We start from the raw sequence: 20,718 nt of genomic DNA on the forward strand, positions 1-20,718 counted from the left end.
GGAGGACACTTCCTCGCCCCTGTCACTGTGAGTAAAGACAGATGTTCCTCTGGCCCGAGTGTCCCTTGTTCTTATTTGAGGGACTGAAAAGGGGGAGAAAAGGAAGCTTACAGAAGGGAGGCAGGAACCTGGGGGTGTCCCAGGGCTACCCCTAGAGCCAGGACCAACATCGTGTTAATGCTGCTGCTGAGCTGCCTCCGATTTCTCGGTGTTCAAAAGCTCCCCATGTGGCCAGGTGCAGTAACAGGTTTGCCACTGTACTTGTGTTGATTCCAAGAAATGCGAGGGCAGAGCTGGGTTGGCACTGGTGTGCCTAGAGTCTCATCCTTTTAAGGTTCTTCGTGACCAGTGAGTCTCTCCTGCTCTCTCTCTGACCCCAAGAAAACATCTCCAGAACCCACCTGCCAAAGAATGGGACTGACTCGGATGAGGCAGACATCCCTCCCCGCTAGCCTGTCTTGCATCTCTTGGGGAAATGGCTGAACAGCACCCAAACTCCTTTCTAAAATCCCAACAGTTGGTTTAGGATCTGGCCCAGGTTAGATAAGCTCAGGTCTAATGCAGAGGTCAGGACAGGATCAGAATCATGGGTGTAGTGAGAATAGGGTTAGGATTTAGGGTTGAGGTGATGGCAATGACTAGGGTTAGGGTTAGAGTGGAGCCAGGGTTAGGTTTAGAATTTAAAAGCAATTGGGAAAATTTAGGATTGGGTTGAAATTGTGAAAATGTTGGGATTTGGGTTTTCATTCATAGTAGGTTTGAGGTACATTTAGGAGTCACCGTTTGGATAAACTTGAGCTGCTATTAGAAATATTTTAGGGTTAGTGTTAGAGTGCGGGACTAATTAAGGTTGGAGTTCAGGTTTTAGTTTTATTGCTAGATTAAATTTCAGCTAGAGTTTAGTTCATGTTAGTTCCATTAGGCTTAAGTTGGCATGTGGATAATGTTTGTGATGTTTAAATCAGAGTCGTTATTGTGATGGTCACCCTAGTTCAGAACTAGATGAGAGTTGGGCATACAAAGAGCATTTTAAGTGTCAAATTGACATGTTTGGAGCCTTACCTCAAGAATTATGTAAAATTATGGATAATGGTTCATGTTTCCTCAAGCTTAGGGTGGAGTTGGTTCCCAGTGGGTTTCAGTTTGCATTATGAGCATGTTTACATGCGCATGTGCTCAGATAGGGTAAACTGCACGTGTGAGGATGACAACACCCCGAGGCAGAGGTGGGGTTGGGAGAGGGAATGCCACAACACCGGCTTCTTGGGCAAAGATAACCAAGTGCCCCAAGCCTGAGGCCACCCTGGACCTTTCAGACCCACTGCTCTTGTGCCTTTCATCCCCGAGTTCACAATTTTGACAGATTGTGTTTCGGAGTCAGTTACATACAATTGGGCCCAAGGCCCTGCATTCTGCCTGAGAAGCCCTTCCATGTGGGACAGGATGGACCCTGGGAGTTAAAGGCAGGCTTTTCCAAGGGGACGTGGGGCATGACCAGAGCCAGAGGTCAGCTCCTGCCTGGTCCCCTGTTCAGCTCTCAGATGGTAACTGAGATGAAGCTAATTCTGATAAGGTTTTCCCATTTAAACCTCCTTGAACACCACTTACGAAGACAGGCAATAAAGACAAAGGCAGTTTGGGTGGGGAAGATGGGAGTCTGACTTGGGGTACCTGCCCCTGTAGTGTGTGTGTGTGGGCTTTAGGGAAGAGGCATTCAATGGATAAAGAACCACACACACAAGGGCATGGAGGGCAGACGAGCTCAGCTTGCGCAGCAGACTAGGGAAACCCACTTAACTGGCTTGAGGGGGAAAGAAGTGGAAGGAAGTTTGAGGATGGAGGATCTGGGAACAGGACAGCACATGGGTTAGATATCAAGTAGTGGATTTTGGACTCTATTCAGGAGGCAATAGGGAACCATGGAAAGTTCGTATGGTAAGAATTCCTTCTTTTTTACCGCAGCGTAGTATTCCATTGTGTAGATGTACCACAGTCTTTTAATCCACTCATCTGCTGATGGGCACTTAGGCTGTTTCCAAATCTTAGCTATGGTAAACTGTGCTGCTATGAATATAGGGGTGCATATATCCTTTCTGATTGGTGTTTCTAGTTTCTTGGGATATATTCCTAGAAGTGGGATTACTGGGAGTTCCATTTTTCTTACCATTTGCAACAGCATGGATGGAACTGGAGAGCATTATGCTAAGCGAAATAAGCCAGTCAGAGAATGATAAATATCACATGATCTCACTCATTTGTGGACTATAATGAACAACATAAACTGATGAACAAAAACAGATCCAGAGACAGAGAAGCATCGATCAGACCGTCAAACCTCAGAGGGAAGGTATGGGAGGGTGGGGGTAAGGGGGAGAGAGCAACCAAAGGACTTGTATGCATGCATATAGGCCAAACCTATGGACACAGACACCAGGGGGTGAGGGCATGAGTGTGGGGGGCAGGTGTGGGGGGCTAATGGGAGGATAAGGACACATATGTAATACCTTAATCAATAAAGAAAAAAAGGAAGTTCATATGTTCAAAATCAGCCTTCATGCTTGTTCTGACACTGTGTCAGGCAAAGCCGTTCCCACTCACAATGCTGTACACAGGCACATTCCCTTATGCCACAGTGCACACACAGCAACACCCGCCCCCAACACAGACCCAGTCCCCTGTCAGAAACACTCATGCACAGAGAAATACTGTCATAGGGACAGACACCCACACAGACACAGCTGCACACGTGGACACTTGCTCAAGCTCATGGATACATTTGGTTGTAGTGACATAATCACTCTCTCTACACCAAGAATATAATTTGACAAACAGGCACAGTCACACACATAGTCACAGTCACAGACACAGTAACAGTCACACACACACAGTCACAGTCATACATATTGCCACTGTCACCAGAGGCACAATCCCTCCCACATTCCTACACTTCCTATAAGTCAGCAAAAGCTGAGGGACAGGAGTGTTGGCCCCAGAAGCTACTGCTATAGACGCAGGGCTCCAGTCCCTCTACTTAAGGCAGTGGTTCCCAACATGGGGCACATGCCCCACATGGGGAGCAATTTGATTTTTAAGGGGGGCAATTCGAGAATGAGTTATTAACAGTGAATTTTTTGCATTTCTTATGGTTATAGGGGCCTCATATACAGTATATAAATATACATTGTGACATATTTATGCATTTCAGTTCTCTATTATATGTTTTGAAACTTTATTTGCTAATTTTTCATATCACTTCATATTATTATTTTTTAACAATTTCTTGGTGATTTCTTCCTCAGTACTTCAACTGTCCTTTCATCCTTTTATCTTTCTCTTTCATGGATGCCATGTTCTTTGGAAGCTTGTTTTAGACCAAGTGAATGGCCTTTTAGGCTTCCTCTATGTGAATAGTTCACTTTCTGAATAATAAGAATATGTCATGGGGGGGGGGGGGGCATAGGGATATTAGAGATGCTTAGGTGGGGCATGGCCAAAAAAAGGTCGGGAACCACTGACTAGGGTTAAGCCTGACACTCACTCTAGACTTCACAATGAGTCAGTCTGACACTCTCTCTCGATTTCACAAGACTTGAGGAGCAACAGCCTCACCATGCATTGGTCTCTTAAATGTCCCCTGAGTTGTAAGCAGCACCAACCACCCTCTCCCCCATCAAATTGGGCCCTAGAGAGGAAGATAACAGCCCAGCTGCCTCCTGCCCCAGGGGTGAAGGCCAGGGGAAGGGGGATGTTGCCTCTGCACAGAAGGTAAGGTGCTCCCCAGGTCCTCAAACCCTTAAGTGTGGCAAATAACTCCCTCCTTGGACCCTCCAGTGACAGGCTACACCTACCCCCTGCTGCTGTCACCTCCTGTGATGTGGAAAGGCCCCCGAATACACTTGGAGCCAGGGGCCAGGCTGGAGAGTCTGCAGGTCTGTCTTCCTGTGTCTGACTGAGAGCAGGAGTCATACGTGTGAGTGTGAGAGCGTGTGCTGTTTGTGTGAGGCTGTGATTGTGTGTACAATGATGCCTTTGAGGGGGTAGGACTGTGTGCATACGGATGTGCCTCCCTCTAGGGTGGCACTTCTTTGTTGTGATCCATCATGAGCCTATGTGAGGGTAGCCATGTGCGTAAAGGTGCAAGGCTGTGGGCCCTGAAGGCTTTGCACAAAGATGTGATGTTGTGACCAGTGAGGGGATCGGGCATGACTAGTTTGCATGAATTAGCATGGGGAGAGTGTTTAACAGCCTATGTGGTCACTGAAAGCATGAATGTGCATGGCAGGTCGCAGTAGCTGTCATAGTGCTGTGAGCTTCCTTGGACAGGGTGAATGATTGTCACCCTCTGACCTCAGGAATATTTTGTTCGCAGTTGCCCATCTGATTATGTGTGTGATGATCTGGGTCTGTGGGTCTATGGTTATGCTGTCTGCCTACTTAGGGGTGAATGCTGGTACTGGGTCCACATTCCCGTATTTGATGGCTCGTGCCGGTGTATTTGCAGACCAGCTTGAGGCTGCACAGGTTTGCATGCCCACATGGATGTGTTTGTGATTACATAGGAATGTCCAGAAAACAGCTCAGGGAATTTGAATGTTTATTGGAACCAATTTAGACACGGGTCAGAGCAGGTCCAGTTTCCAAAAGCCATTTTATAAGCAGGCTTCCCCCATGCATCCTACCCACTCACCTTGATCCTCTTTCCCTCCTGGAAGGTGGAGCACAATTGGGAATTTCAGAAAAGATGTTCTCCGGGGAGCCAAAGTCAGAGGATTCTTCTTACCCAATGGAGGCAGAAAGGAAAATACTAGAGTAGGGAGGGCATTTATATTTTTAATAGAGGACATGGAAAGAAATTAGGAAATTATTCCCTTGTAGGGATGGCCTCAGCATAGCCTTCAGAAGATCGGTGTCTTAAAACCCCTCTCCTTTTAAGAACCCCTGTTGGAGAATTGTCCAAGATTTCTGCAATAAGACCCAGACAGAAAAAAAAAATGGAGGCATTGAAACAAGGTGCCTTGATCCTTAGGAGTTAACACTATAGCAACTCCTCCCTTACTAGGTTGCTATTCTCAGAATGTCCACAACAGTGCGCTATTGCAACACTTGCCTTCAAAGGCGAGAGTCAATTGGTTTTCTTTTCAAACTCCTAGAAATGTTTCCATATTAAAATGTTTCCATATTTTGTCCATATTTAAGGACAAAAAAAAAAAAAGTTTAAGGACAAAAAATATGAAAAACCTCTTTGCAAAAATCAAGTTCAAGCAATCCTGAAATTCTGAGTTTTTATAAGTATCAGGGAAACGTTCCTGCAGATTCAGTAACTTAGAAACTGGAGCTTTCAGACTCTTTCTGGTTAATTGGAGTCCTGTACACATACTAGTACATAGGAATATTACACATAACACAACAAATATTATTGGATAATTTCGTGGATGCCATCCTCAAAAGGAACCATTTCCAGAGACTGACAGGGAAAACTAGGGGCACAGCAGTGTTTCCCTCAGGTCAAACTCTTCCTACAACTGGAAATCTTTCAGAGCTTCCAAGAGGAGATAAAGTGACCCAGAAAAAGTACCAAGAAATATTTCTCCCCGTCCCAGAAACAGAGAATTTGTCTTTTGATTAGGCAGCAACTATGTTTATGAAATTATTCTGGTCCTAATGGAAGAGAAACAATCCAAGTTTAAAAGGAGTGACGCTCTTTCTTCCTCACTTATCTTAGAGGCAAGTAAAGGTAAATGAAGAACACAGAATCCCTAAGCCCAGGCCCTGGTAAAGGCCCCAGGAAGAAGTCCCCATTCCTTTCAGCCCTGTGTCCAAGGTCACGGTCCTCAGATCTCTAAGCTTCCTGCTGTGGAATGAGGCTGCCCCAGTGACGCCTTCCACCTATGTCTCCGGAGACACTTTATTCTGCAACCCAGAGAGTTGGTTCTCCTCAGCCTCATACTCAGCAGCCTGAGAAATCCTCATTACTTGGAGCTCAGGATTCCAACTTGCTCTAGATATACTGGATGAAAGGTCCTTGGAGGGCTCCTCGTGGGCTACTGGCACTTCCTCCATCTGAGGACCGAAGTCCTTGTTAGTGGATTCTGTCTTGGATAACTCAGGATCTAAAAGAAGACCAGCCATTAATTGTATCTGTAGCCTTCTCCCAATTAGCTGTGACAAATGGAGGACAGAAAAGGAAGGACTTGGGTGTCTTCGGGACCCTTCTGAAGGATGAGAACTGTGCCATCCAGGGATGTGAACCATCCTGGTCAACACAGGTTCAGCTCTCCCTGTCCTCAGACACTTCCTAAGGTTCCTCCACGCTAGTAACTCACTCTGCTTACTGGGGAAGGAATCCAGGTCGTTCTCAGCATTGCCCATCTGTGGTCTCTCTGTGGAATCCTGAAATTCATTGGAGTAAGTATAAGGAAACTTGAAACTTTAGGAAACAAATGATTTTTTTCTAAATGAGGCTTTTCTTAGAAAAATTAACATCTAAGACAGGACAAAATCCCACCTCCTGAGACTAGAGAAGCTTGCATCACATGTTCTTTGCCCTCCAGACTAACCAGATGAAGCAAGAACCTACTTTTACCCATTCCCAGTTGTCAGCTAAGGGGAGATTGCCTCCAAAGGTGGGATGGTTTGTTAAACAGCAGATAACTTAAACCCGGGTCCTAGCAGAAGAGCGCTCAGACACTCACCTGTTTCAAGATGGGCCCATTCTTCTCCATCTGCGGCTGCGGATTGTTGTCACTTTCCCCGCCCCGTAGAGTTCTGTGACCTAGTGACCACAAAGACAGCTCATTTCTCTCCTTATTTGTATTTCATATCCTATTATTGGGCCTCTAGTTGGACCCCTAGTCTACAAGTGACTCCCTATCCAGGACAAGACAGGACCTCACAGGCAGCTAAAAGGGAGTTAGGCTTCCTGAGTTCTAGCTGTGATTCTGCTCACCTGTGACTGCCCACAGCTATTACAGAAGTAGAGATTAAGGTAAAGTGAGTGTCAAAAGACCCAGGATTCCTCCAAGAAACCTAAGGGGCAGCTATCTGCACAGCACAGCAGCAGGAGTCCCTAGCTCTACCTTTTCCGTTTATGAATACTCCTCTGACCTTGCACCAGACCTAATGTACCCATATTGGCTTTTGAAAATGAAACCCCACCCCCCAAAAAGCTCTAGTTCCACAAGTCTTTTGCATCAGCTTTATCCCCAGCTAGTCCTGAAATGCCTTGATTCTTTCCAGTGAACACCTCGCCTGAGCCCTCCCAGTGCCCCAGGTTGGAGAGTGAATTCTAATGGTTAAACAATTATTTTCGCATTACAGTTGGTAGTGCCCAGGTTTAGGGGGTTCTTCCTCCCTCCTTTCCTCCCATTCTGCACTCAAGCTGAGAAATGTCAGAGGGACAGGGGTAAGTATATCTTTCAGCTCAGACATAAGAAATCCAAAAAAGATGAGATACACATTCTATCACCAGCATGAACACTAGAGGAGAAAGACCGCCTGTCAAGAATCTGCTAACTGCCTCCTGGGGGGTGGGGCGGGGGGGGTTAGATAATATGTTGGTCTCAACCTGAGGCTGCAGAGACTAACTTGTGGCAGAGGAAGCAGAGGGCCCTGGACTCTGCTTCCTTAGAACTCTCTTGGGGCTTCAGTGAGGGGCCCCGGATCCCTGCTTCATCAACCAGTTGACCCGCAGAGGTCCTCTCTCCAGTAACGTGGGCTTGCTCATCCTCACACCACTCTGCCTTTTCTAAAGCAGGACCTGAGAGATGGCTCTGACTCATGCTCACGGCCCTCTCTCAAATCCCATGGGAAGCAGACACCTGGCCCAGCTTGCTTGCTTAGTGAATATTGGATGGAAGGGTGATAGCCAATCCATAGGCAGGTTCCCAAATGACAAACACAGTCAGCTTTTCCTGCCCTCGGCTTTATCCTGGGATCTGTCACTCTCAACCCATATTCTCCTTACCATAGTGTGGGTCACAACCCACAGTACCTAAAGATTTACTCGAAGTGCTCTGGCTCCCTGGATCTTTCTTGGATTTCTTTTTAGCCTCCTGAAATCCACATGAGGACTGAATTAGAACTTTTAGAAGTGAAGAAAGCGTTTCAAAAAAAGTCTAAAAGAAGGAAGTTAATATCCACAACCAAATAGGAACTTTGTATCTACAAAGTTCTACAACCAGTCAGAGAACAGGAAGAATCCCGCCTCTCATCCATCCCTGTCTATTCCAGGCTGCACCCACGTATCGCAGTCCCAGCAAGTCCTAGGTGTCTCCCCACTGCCACTCTACCGGTTTCTTCGGTTCCTTCATAGGTGTCTTCAACTTCTTCTGCTGCTGCTTCCGCTGCTGCTTCCGAAGACCTGGAGGACAGAGAACCCGCTCAATGCTCTTCTCCCTGATAGCTCCCACCTCCCCCTGGGCTGCTTGCTGTGCCCTGCTTTACAATGGCGACTCTCTCTCCCTGGTCAGGACCAAGCCAAGGCTGGAGTGGTGGTGGTGGTGGTGGTGGCTGCTTCTTGAAATTACTGTTTCTTGAGTTCTACATGTGACCCTGTATGACTGGCCACAAACATAACTGAATTTGGCCCAAGGACAAGTATGAGAATTGTGGGCTGAGGAGGAATGGTACCTGGAGATCTGGCAGCACTAGAAAGCCTATCTTCTATGTTCAGGTTATAATATAATTTCTTCAAATGTGCAGGATATTTCAATGATGGTCTCTGGAGAGAAAAAGGAAAACATAGGTCTTTCCCCAAATGGATCCCCCAAATTCATGTATCTGTCTAATCATCATGCAGTTTTTGAGAACCTGGTGTGTGCAGCATTGTGCCAGGGGCTCTGGAGAGGAGAAAGGTACAGGAAACGAAGTGCAGAAGAAACAGAGACCATTGCTCTTCTCAGACCCCTCCCCATACATTTGTTTTCACCTACATAGAGCCCAGCCCTTCCTTCTGTGCGGTGTGGGTCCAGAGTGGAAGGATAGAAGAGAAAGCAGAAAACAAAAGTCAACTGTTCCCGCCTTGCAGGTGGATGCGTTTGGATTGGCATGTAGGCATCTTGCTCTGAGGCTCCCCAACTCTTACTTGCAGGGTGAGGCGGTGCACAGATAAAAACATCTGGGCAGAAATGGCGCTCTCGGGCCGGCTCTTTTTCAGAGGGTTCTTTTTCCTCGTGGCCAATTGCGTCTTCGTCTCCAGACAAGGCGACCTTTTCCCTTCATCTAACAAAAGACTGAAGGGCACAGAGACAGCCAGGCAATCAGCAACAGCTTTTCTGGAGAGTGTGGCTGAGGTGAAACATGAAAAGGGCTCCAAATTTGAAGAAATGTCCACTTTGGGTCTGAATGGTCTGTACCAACAGGTACTCACACACTAACAGCTTTCCGAAGCGGCTATGACCATTACAGCTATATGGATGAAGTGTTTACAGTTGGTTAGGCTCATGTGCCTTATACCAGTGAATCTTCACAACACCCTAAAGACAACTGTTATTGTCCCCATTTTGCAAATGAGGAAAATGAAGCTTAAAGAGGCTAAATAAAGTACAAAAAATTCACAGAGCCAGCAAGTTTTCCATCCTGCCTCCCATTTATCCATAACTCATCTACAAAAAGAGAAGAGTAACTGGGTCTACCTCCAGTGGGGGTTCAATGAGAGAATATATGTAATGTGCTTGCTTAGCACAGGGCCTGGCAGACAGTAAGCACTGGATAAATGGTGGCGAGTACTGTCACCCCTGCATCCCGGGAAGTCTGAGGACGCAGTGAACAAGTAGGCTGACGGTTTTCCCCCCTCCCTACTCAGAAAGAGCACACGGCTTAGACCAGGGGTCCTCAAACTTTTTAAACAGGGGGCCAGTTCACTGTCCCTCAGACCGTTGGAGGGCCGGACTATAGTTTAAAAAAACTATGAACAGATTCCTATGCACACTGCACATATCTTATTTTGAAGTAAAAAAACAAAACGGGAACAAATACAATATTTGTATTTCCATGTGGCCCGCGGGCCGTAGTTTGAGGACCCCTGGCTTAGACCCTTCACAGCTGCAAACAGCAGGCAGGCGCTCGGGCTCTCCCACAGGCTCACATCATACTTACTCGTTCAGGAGATCCTGAGGTAATGTGTCAAATTGGTTCAAGAAAGGTAGGAATTCTGGACTTAGTTGCTCAAAAAAGCGTACTGGGGATGGGGGGGGCACAATCATCCCTGGAGTGCTCAGCTTTGTTTCTCTGTCCTGCTTTCCTGAGAGAACCACGGAGGACTGGAGGAGAGACCATGGAAAGAACTCCCTGAAGCACTCTCGTCAGGGCCACTCCTTCCCATCCACCTCCCAGCCCCCAACACAACCCGGCACATGAAACTCCTTGTTAGCAGGCCTGGTCCAGCAGCAACCCCTCCCCAGTCTGCACTACGAGGGCCACCCCATGCTTCCCTCTCTGGCTCCCCAACCCTATTACCGAATTCAGATCATATGGGGATTAGTTGTTTTGTTTGGTTTTTCCCTAACACGGTTATTCACTTATTCACTGAACAAACCGAACAAATATTTATTGGCAAACTATGCGCAGGCACAGGGCTAGGGCCAGGGTTCAGCATTGAACAAAATGGACCAAGGCATTATTCTCATGGACATAGCAACCTTTTAGCGCTGGCTCTTCAAGGCCACCTTTACCTAATAAATGGTAGAATTAGAAGTGCAAGCCCAGACCCATTGTAACTCCTAGGCCCCTGAATACCCAGCAGTTCCTCCTAACATCTCTTCAAGGTACTCTCCACCTTCCTACAGGGAGGAGGTTTGGGAAATGAGTCTCTGAATACAAAATGATTTGGTAGTTATTTCTTAAGGGTTTCTTTTACAAATTTTTATTCATTTAAAGAGAGAACAGGGGGAAGGGGGAAGATATTTGAAAGGAAACGAACTCTTCAGAGTAATATCATAAAGCTTTAGCCAAAACTTCACACTTACCACTGTAGATGTCTTTCTTTTCTTCTTCCCATCCTGGCTGGGAGCAACATACTGCTCAGCTGGACTTGAAATAAGAATAACCAAAACTTATTTGTAAACATCTTAAACAAGAGCACCTAGGATATTTGTGAATGATGACGATAAAGATTTCTAGTCTATTCAGTATTCAAAGATGGTCATTAGGAGCCCAGAAACTGCTAAAAAAAAAAATACCTCCACCCTCACATCTAAATTAGGTTCCCCACCATTCTCTCACACAATCTAGTTATTTACTTTTACAACATTGATCCAATTAGCAATTATATGCCTAGAGTTGGTGATGTTTATGTCCGAATGCCCATCCCATAAGACTGCAGAAGGACAGGAACCAAATCTATCTGGTTCTCCACTAAATTCTCACTGCTTAGCATGAGGAGGTACTCAAGTATTTTTGCTCTCTTGTCTTCCTCCTCCTTTTTACCTGAAACATGGAGATGATGACTGGATCCCTAGCAGTCACGTAGACCTTAAAATCCCCCATGCAGCATCTTAGAAGATGGAAGCCATGGATGAGGATGATGACCCAGAAAGCTAGAAGGAACTCTGGTTTCTGATTACCTCATGGACCTGACATACTAGCTCTGGCCCACCTATATCTGGGCTTCTTTTATATGAAAGGAAATGAGCCCTTAGGTTTTTTTATTTGTTTACAGTGACAGTGGTTCTCAACCTTCCTAATGATGCGACCCTTTAATACAGTTCCTCATGTTGTGGTGACCCCCAACTATAAAATTATTTTCGTTGCTACTTCATAACTATAATTTTGCTACTGTTATGAATCGTAATGTAAATATCTGATATGCAGGATGTATTTTCAGGGGTTGCAACCCACAGGTTGAGAACTGCTGGTTTACACCATATATATATACACAAAGAATGCATATGTAAAGAAGCATTTACGCCAAAACCGGTTTGGCTCAGTGGATAGAGCGTCGGCCTGCGGACCGAAAGGTCCCAGGTTCGATTCCTGTCAAGGGCATGTACCTAGGTTGCGGGTACATCCCCAGTGGGAGATGTGCAGGAGGCAGCTGATCGATGTTTCTCTCTCATCGATGTTTATAACTATCTATCTCTCTCCCTTCCTCTCTGTAAAAAATCAATAAAATATTTTTTTTAAAAAAAAGAAGCATTTACAGGATCAATTTTTTAAAAAAGAAAATGAAATGAAAAGAAATTCTTAAGTTTTATCATCTCTAAATGATCACTTAACAAGAATCTGAAAGCCTCAACAGTCATGAAAGAAAGACCACTTTCTTCCAAAGGTTTAAATATTAGCAAGGCTTCAAGGCCTTTTCCAAGTAATCTTTGTCATGCTTTGCTTTGTACACAAGTTCTATATGCTAGGCCTGAAGTTGAGACCAAAGATTCATGTGCTTCACTGTAAACTTTTTCACTAGTTGCTGATGGCTATAAGAATAAGTAATGCTCGGAAAGAATTTGTTTCTTTTTTTTTTTTAATCCTCACCTGAGGATATGCTTTTCATTAATTTTGGAGAGGAGAGGGGGAGATGGGAGGGGAGGGGGTGGAAGGAGAAGAGAGGAGAGAAAAACATTGATGTGAGAGAGAAACATCGATTGGTTGCCTTCTGTATGTGCCCCAACCTGGGATCAAACCTGTAACCTGGGTATGGACCCTGATTGGGAATTGAAACCACCATTTTTTCATGTATGGGACAATGTTCCAACCAACTGAATCCCACTGACCAGAGCAAGCGTTCGTTTCTTAATCAAACCTCACAAATACATTGGGCCCTATCTTGTATGCTATTTACTGCCACCTAGAATTTGATGTAGAGAAATCCCAGGACATGAATCTCAAATTGCATTAAAACAGAATTTCAGTATAGCAAGAGGCAGATGTAAGAGACTATGCCCTTCTCTGCTTGGCCTCCTGCTACTTGCATGGAGGTTGCTAAAAAGAAGATCACAGGAAGGAGGCCTGCAGAGAACAGCAAGGCTTTGTAGAATGTAAGAGCTGAGGACCCCCAAGTTCTAGACATGACACTCACCTCACAGACGCCCCTGGTTCTTTTGGGATCCAGACTACAACCAAATTGCTAACACCTTGAGAGCGAGGAATTTGTGTCTCATTCAAATTTAGCACTGGAAGCTAAGAGAAAAATATAAAGCCTATGTATGGTTTGAAGATACCAGCTCCTGTTGGTACTCTGTATAAGACCAAGGACTAAATTATCTTACTAACCAAAAGGGTACAGTGGTTCACAAGATAATAAATACAGTGCTCCAACCCCAAAAACATCTTTGTAATACTCCAAGAAACCAGGTATCAGTACAGGTACTGGAAGAGTGCACATTTATAAATGAACTAGAGGCCCGGTGCACAAAAATTTGTGCACTCGGGGGGTGGGGAGGGGGGGTCCCCCAGCCAGGCCTGTGCCCTCTCGTAGTCTGGGACCCCTCGGGAGATAACGACCTGCTGGCTTAGGCCTGCTCCCAGGTGGCAGAGGGCACGTCCAATCCCTAGGTGCAGCCCCTGGTCAGGCTCAGAGCAGGGCCGATTGGGGAGTTGGGGCGCCGCCACTGTCACACTCGGTCGGGGCAGGGCCGATGGAGAGGTTATGGCTCTACCCTGTCACACACAGAGCAGGGCTCGTGGGGGGGTGGGGGTTGGGGCGCCGCACCCTGTCACACACAGAGCAGGGCCGATCAGGGGGTTGGGGCGCCCCACCCTGTCAAACACAGAGCCGCAGGGTGATCAGGGGATTGGGGAGCTCCCCCGTATCAGGCACAGAGCAGGGCTGATCAGGGGGTTGGGGCGCCTTCCCCTGTCAGGAACAGAGCAGGGCAGATAGGGAGGTTGTGGCCCCGTCCCCTGTCACTCACAGAGCCGCAGGGCGATCAGGGGGTTTGGGAGCTGCCCCGTCACGCTGATCCCGGTGCCAGGAGCCTCGCTGCTCCGCTGATCCCTGTGCCGGGAGGCATATTACCCTTTTACTATATAGAATAGAGGCTTGGTGCATGGGTGGGGGCCGGCTGGTTGGCCCTGAAGGGTGTCCTGGATCAGGGTGGGGGTCCCCACTGGGGTGCCTGGCCAGTCTGGGTGAGGGGCTGAGGGCTGTTTCTGGCTGGCGAGTGACTGAAGCTCCCAACCGCTCCTTGTTTTCTTTTTTTTTTTTTTATTCTGGGCCAGCTTTAGCTCTGAGGCCTCACTGCTGAAAACATCGATACAATGTTGCGGTCCGGCTGGCTTTCAGTCCGGCTGGTTTCTGGGGTTTTGTTTAGCTTCTTATTTGCAACATAGTACATAGTTGCTTAGAGTTGCAGCTGAGAGGCCGGCAAGTTAGGTGGGGAACGTTGGAGTCCGCAGTCACTGAAGCAAGCTAGCCTCCCTGTTCGCTTCAGTGCATGGCTGCCGGCCGCCATCTTGGCTGACAATTAATTTGCATAAGGATATGCTGATTAGCCAATGGGAAGGGTAGCGGTTGTACGCTAATTACCATGTTTCTCTTTTATTAGTGTAGATAGTGTCCCCTGCTTCCCTGTGACATGAGGGTGGCATTTAGCAACTCCCAACCCCATCCTATAAGAGGGTACCTAGGGGCCTCCCTAAGAAACACTACTCATTCTGGCCATTCCGCTCCAAAGACTTAGGTCCTCTGGGGATATTACAATACAATGTGGGAGCAGGGAGGGAACTGACAGAGACACAGCAAGTGTCCTACTTCTACAGCCTGTCTACTATTATAGGCAACCACACAACAGTGAAAGTCCTAACTCTTTTCACATTTAGCTACTTAAGATACTAGAACACTGATGATGCTCAAGGAAGCCTCGTAAGTCATCTAGTCCATATCCCTAGTAGGAAAAAGGGGGTGGTTCAAAGTAAGGTTGTCCCCATGAAAATGAACTGATTGACTCAGGGGAACAGGGGACACTTCTTTGTACTGTAAACCCTTTTCTGCCCTTTGGATTTGGAACCATATATGTGTATTATCTATTCAAACAATTAATTTAAAACTAATTTAATCTAACCCTATTGTTCTGAAGTGGTCAAAGAGGTAAGTGCTTTGTTCATTCATCCATTCAAACCTATCCCCCCTCTCTTAGTTCCTTACATTCTCCGCCACATGACACTGAAAAGTGAAGTATCTCATAAAAAAGGGGGGAGGGGTATAACTAGGACTGCAAAGAATAGCAAATCTCTTTTATTGTAGATAAGTAAAAGGGATTCTCTTCCTAAACTCTAATTTAGTTCTGCCCCTAACTAGTGTGCTTTAGCAAATCACTTCCTATCTGGGTCTCAGTTTCCTCAACTGTAAAATGTATAAAGTAGACCATAGTAATATTCTTCAAACTGTAATTGCAACTAATTCATAGGTCATCTAATCAAACTTGAGTGAAGTGCAGCCTACACTGTTTAAAGATGAAATAGAATAGGACAGAGGATATCAGAGTGCATCATCCTTCTCGAGGGTAAGGATTGTTCCATGATGTTTTTGTTGTAAAATGTATTTCTTTCTATAGGTAAGAGCTAAAAATGTTTGAAAGGCATCAGAGTAGATGATCTTAAGGCCCAAATTAGGTTTGCCATTCCAGCACCCTAATATCCTTGTATTATGAGATGACAGTGTTTACTTAGTAGCTAAACACATTCTATGTAGGATAAAGACAAAATTCTCACCTATGCCCAACTGCCACAAATCAAACTCACTTGTATCTGGGATTTCTGAAAACAGTACCGCATGTAAAGCCATTAGCACAGAGCCTATATATAGTAAGGGCCCAACGTTAGATAGTTATCATCATCATCATTATTGCAGTCATGCCAAGGAACAATGCAAAATAAAGGCAAATATTGTATTCTCATTAGTGAAGAAAGATGCAGAGGAAGTACCTTTTTCAATGTGTGACTTCCTTTGGGAGATCTATTAGTATAGATGATCAAATCTTTGTCAGGCAAATCCTTGCAAGGCCTGAAAATGAGAGTTTATGAACATGAGACAGAGACACAAAAGACTTCTTGGGCTGATAAAATGAATGCTATGAGGAAAAGCCTTCTTCTTAGGTATAGAAAGCCTTGGGCTGAATACTTACTGAATAAACATAGGATCTCACCATCTCCTTAAGTTTTGTTTGTTTTTCCTTGGAGCTGCTCGCAAACAGACATTGAACATTGCAAACACTTTACAACTATTTGTTGGATCAAACTGAATGCTTAGCCTGTGCTCCTCTCTCTCCAGCTATAGGTAGTTACATCATCATTAATAAAAAGTTTATTAAATACCTATGGTATGTATGTCCAAAAACATGTCAAATAAATAAAATGTGGTACATATACACAAAAGAATATTTTTTAAAGGAATGAATTTTTGACATATGCTATAACACAGATGAACCTTGAAAACGTTATGCTAGATGAATAAGCCAGACACAAAAGGACAAATATTGTATGATTCCACTTATATGAGGTACCTAGAATAGGTAAATTCATAGACAGAAAATATAATACAGATTATCAGGAGCTGGAGGGAGGAGGAAATTAAGTACAGATTTCCTGTCTGAGATAATGAAAAAGTTCTAGAAATGGATAGTGGTAATGGTTGTACAGTACAGTGAATACTTAATACTACTGAATTGTACATTTAAAAATACTTAAAGTGGCCCTAACTGGTTTGGCTCAGTGGATAGAGCGTCAGCCTGCAGACTGAAAAGCCCCAGGTTCAATTCCAGTCAAGGGCATGTACCTTGGTTGCGGGCACATCCCCAGTAGGAGGTGTGCAGGAGGCAGCTGATCGATGTTTCTCTCTCATCGATGTTTCTAACTCTCTATTCCTCTTCCTTCCTCTCTGTAAAAAAAATCAATAAAATATATATAAAAAAAATAGTTAAAGTGGTAAATTTTATGTCATCTATATTTTATACAACAAAAAAATACTATCCTCTTACATTTTCATATCACTTGCTTCTTTATTTTTTAACATGTTAAATGTATAAATGAGTAAATATAAAATATAAGATAAAGACCCAACTCCTTCGCCTGACCTATAAAGTCCTACATAATGCAGGCCCCTGCCTTTTACTCCCACTCCCCCATTGGCCACCTCCCATTTCTGCTCTATGTTCCAAACACACTGAATTTTTTTCCTGATACCTAGATTTCCTCTTGCCTTCTGGATTTTGCATGTGCTATTTCTGTAGTCTAGAACTCTCTTCCTGTCCTCCTTCCAACTTAAAACCCCCCACTTCACTAAACTGCTCTAATTTCAGAGGGCAGGGCCCTGGGTTAGGCGTCTTTCGTGTGTGCTTCCACTCACCTAGGGGGCACTCTTCTTACCACATGCATCACAATCAATGGTTCTTTGCCTCCTCAACTAGGCTGAAGGCCCTTATCTATTCAAACATTGTGTCCCCGGTGCCCAGGAAAGTGGACCCCACTATGATGTATCTGTGAACTTTAATGAGTGACTAAGCAAATGATGCCACAGGCTTTGCCTTGACTGGGAGAAGCTGCTGTTTTCCCAGGGTTTGAGTCCTAGAGAACCTGAAAGTAGCCCTATCCATTTCTATACTGTCTTTAGCCTAAGAAAAATCAAGAGCTGCTTAAATCAAACAGGAGACAAGAAATCACTGCAAGGGCACCAGTGCTTTGATTCCAGGCAACAGGGTCTTCACATTTTAAAAATCTAAGTTTTCCAGATACCTTTCCCTTAGCTTCATATATCAGCGAGCACTATTTAAGTACCTAAACTTTGTAAGATATTCATAAGGAAAAGCCATTGCTTCTTCCTTCAGGAGCTTATAATGTCATACCTAAAAATAAAAGATAAGAAAGAAAAGTACGTGTGAACAGTCTTCTGATGACCCACAGAAGTTAATGAGATATTCCCTGATATGGGCTGAATTGTGTCTCCCAAAATTAATTTCTACCTCAGATTTTGACTGTATTTGGAGACAGGGTCTTTAAAAGGATAATTAAGGTAAAATGAGGCGATATAGGTGGGCCCGCATCCAGTATGACTGGTGTGCTTCTAGGAAGAGGATATTAGGACACAGACACACGCTGAGGGAAGACCATGTTAAAACATAGGGAGAAGATGGCCATCAACAGCCAAGGAGAAAGGGCTTAGAAGAAAGCAGCTCTGCCAACACCTTAATCTTGAACTCCTAGCCTCTAGAATGTTGAGAAGATAAATTTCTGTTGTGTAAGCCACTCAGTCTGTGGTACTCTGTATGTATGGCACCCTAGCAAACTGCCCATTTTAACGAATTCCTAGACCACAAATAAGCATGCTTTGTTTTTTCCTAGCTGGCGTTGCTCAGTGGTTAAGTGTCGACTTATGAACCAATCAAGGTTCAATTCCCGGTCAGGGCACATGCCCACGTTGTGGGCTCAATTCTCAGTGCGGGACGTGCAGGAGGCAGCCAGTCAATGATTCTCTCTCATCATTGATGTCTCTATCTCTCCCTCCCTCTCCCTTCCTCTCTGAAATTATATATATACATATATATATATGTTTTTGTTTGCTACTGCCTATTTACCACTTCTTTATCTGAATTGGGGTTTTTACTTTAAACCCAGCTTTCTCAAAATCTTTTACACGGGAAAAGGAAGTCAACCCAGAATTTTGAGATAGCAAGCTCTTAAAGGTGTATTCCATGATAATTTACCTGCCTTGAAATTTGGAGTCAAACTTTGAACGCTGAGACAATAAAGAGTGAGGCTTAGTGAAGGTAAGTCCTGGTAAATGACCATGAGGACGCCTCCTGGCCTGGAAGCAGGAATCTGAGAGGTTTACAATGGTGAGCACGGGGAGTTTGTCTGAGAAAGCAAACAAGATGAAAACATGGGACATGTTAGAAGGGAGCCAGAGAGAAATAGTTCAAAGATCTTGTAAGGGAGGAGACGGGCTGACTAATTCACCGTTAACATCCAGAGGAGTTTTGTAGGATGAGCCCAGGATTCGAGGGTGGCCCCTCTCGATGCGGCGGATAGTAGCCCAGCATTGTGGGTGCTGACAAGCAGCCAAGTTGCAAGTGGTTTCATCCCACTGGCTCTCATCTGGCAAGTCCATAGTTATAAATGGTTTAGGATAAAAGTCAACCTTGCAGCTTTCTTGCCCTCTGGAGAAACAACCACATAATTAGTGAGTATTATATATGAGCCAGATCTGAATTTGGACTCAAAGCATCAAATGTGTCTACTGAGCTCTTATAGGTAAATGGTGGTCATAGAATAAGACTTAGGTAACAAATGAGTATGAAAATATATAGTGTGAAGTCAAGTAGCAAGAGTTTGGGAGCAGGCTGACTTCAGAAGGTCTCCTAATTCACTATTAAAAGATGGATTAATCCGAGCTTCATTTCCTCATCTGCAAAATGGGGACAAGCCTATTTCACAGGGTCATTACAAAAATTAGTTAATGGATTGTAAAAGGTCTGGCAGAGAGTTCAGAATAAACATCAGCATCCTTCCCTTTTCCCCTTTATTAATCACTAGGGAAAATATATCATCGTCTCCAAAAAGCCTTATCAAATTACAAATACAGATACAGAAGTGCTTTAGGTGGCTCTAAACTTTAGAAGACATGCTTCATTTTCCAATATGCTCCAATTCTCAGACAGGCAGCTAAACTATGCACTGAAAACTAATGGGTTTGCTCAAACAGCATATCAGTAAACTTAAACTTGCATCAGAGGCCATTGGCTTTTCATTTACTGTCTGTAAGGTCTTGGGCAAGTGATTTAATCTCTTTTAGCCTGTTTCCTCATATAAAGTAGGGGACGGGGAATCCCTAAGTAGGACTGTAGAAGCATTAAATGAGAAAATGTACTTTTACGTGTGGTAATATAACAGGCGCTCAATGAATATTTTCATCTCTCTCTAGAAATGTCTTATGCAATCACCACCACTTGATCCATAATAATTTTGTAAGGAGACACTTTCTCTTATTCAACACATTTATTGACGACCAAATATGTGAGGGAACCTGTTATAAGCACGGAGCACAGTAGTAACAAAATAAGTCCCTATTCTAAAAGACTTTTTAGACCAAAGATAGCAAAATATTGGCCAAAGATTGCACCAGGCCTATAACTTGCTTTGTTTAGGCTGTACTTTGAGCCATTATTTTAAATGGAAATAGTCCGTAATGTCCAGATTTCTGGGTCATTTTAGAGATCAAAATATCTGACAAAGCGGACCCAATTCTAACAGGTCAGCCATTGACTGAAGCTGAGCATCTCCTGACATCTTGAAACCAAATCTGTTCCATCCCAGTGGAGTTTTCCCACCAGACCCTACAGTTTACCATTGAAGCCGTTTCATTTGCTTTTTTTTATCCTCTAATTGCTGTAGCTTTTCTCATAATAAATATTTCTCTGAACTCATTATCAAAAGCAGGAAAACCACAGGGTGACGTGAAACGTTTCAAAAAGCAGCATTAGTACTGAGTGGCAGCGAGGATAATTTCTAGGTACGTAATATGATACCACTTAAAAAGCCCCCGTAAAGCTGTGGTGATGTTTTTGACTGGGAAAGATGCTCGACGGACCATTTTATGAACTAAAAAATACATATACAATTTTAAGAGGGTTTGTTTTTGAATGACAGCGTGACGTTGCCTTATTCTGACAATCGGCTCGCCGCCCTTTCATTACCTGACCATCCCGAACGGAGTCCCGACCTCTGGTCATGCCCCTCTCTATGGCATTGGCGCTTATGCGGGCAAAGTAATGTGCGTTCGAAAATTCTAGG

The 20,718-nt window shown here is 44.6% G+C and overlaps 1 protein-coding gene across 1 annotated transcript; it reads right to left on the reverse strand.

Moving 5' to 3' along the window:
* Positions 1 to 4,621: 4,621 nt before the first annotated feature.
* CUNH9orf43 (chromosome unknown C9orf43 homolog) lies at positions 4,622 to 20,716 on the reverse strand. The gene is made up of 14 exons (XM_070431176.1): positions 20,622 to 20,716; positions 18,886 to 19,085; positions 18,633 to 18,783; positions 15,859 to 15,937; positions 13,013 to 13,113; positions 10,965 to 11,028; positions 10,096 to 10,259; positions 9,083 to 9,230; positions 8,629 to 8,719; positions 8,289 to 8,359; positions 7,949 to 8,051; positions 6,693 to 6,772; positions 6,324 to 6,390; positions 4,622 to 6,110 (listed from the first exon to the last, which is right to left on the reverse strand). The coding sequence occupies exons 1-14, from the start codon at positions 20,627 to 20,629 to the stop codon at positions 5,887 to 5,889; spliced, it is 1,551 nt and encodes a 516-aa protein (XP_070287277.1). The 5' UTR covers positions 20,630 to 20,716; the 3' UTR covers positions 4,622 to 5,886.
* Between the last annotated feature and the right edge of the window lie 2 nt (positions 20,717 to 20,718).

This window comes from Myotis yumanensis, unplaced genomic scaffold (assembly GCF_028538775.1).
Source record: "Myotis yumanensis isolate MYYU_CA2020_CCGP unplaced genomic scaffold, mMyoYum1.0.hap1 SCAF_12, whole genome shotgun sequence".
NCBI lineage: Eukaryota > Metazoa > Chordata > Mammalia > Chiroptera > Vespertilionidae > Myotis > Myotis yumanensis.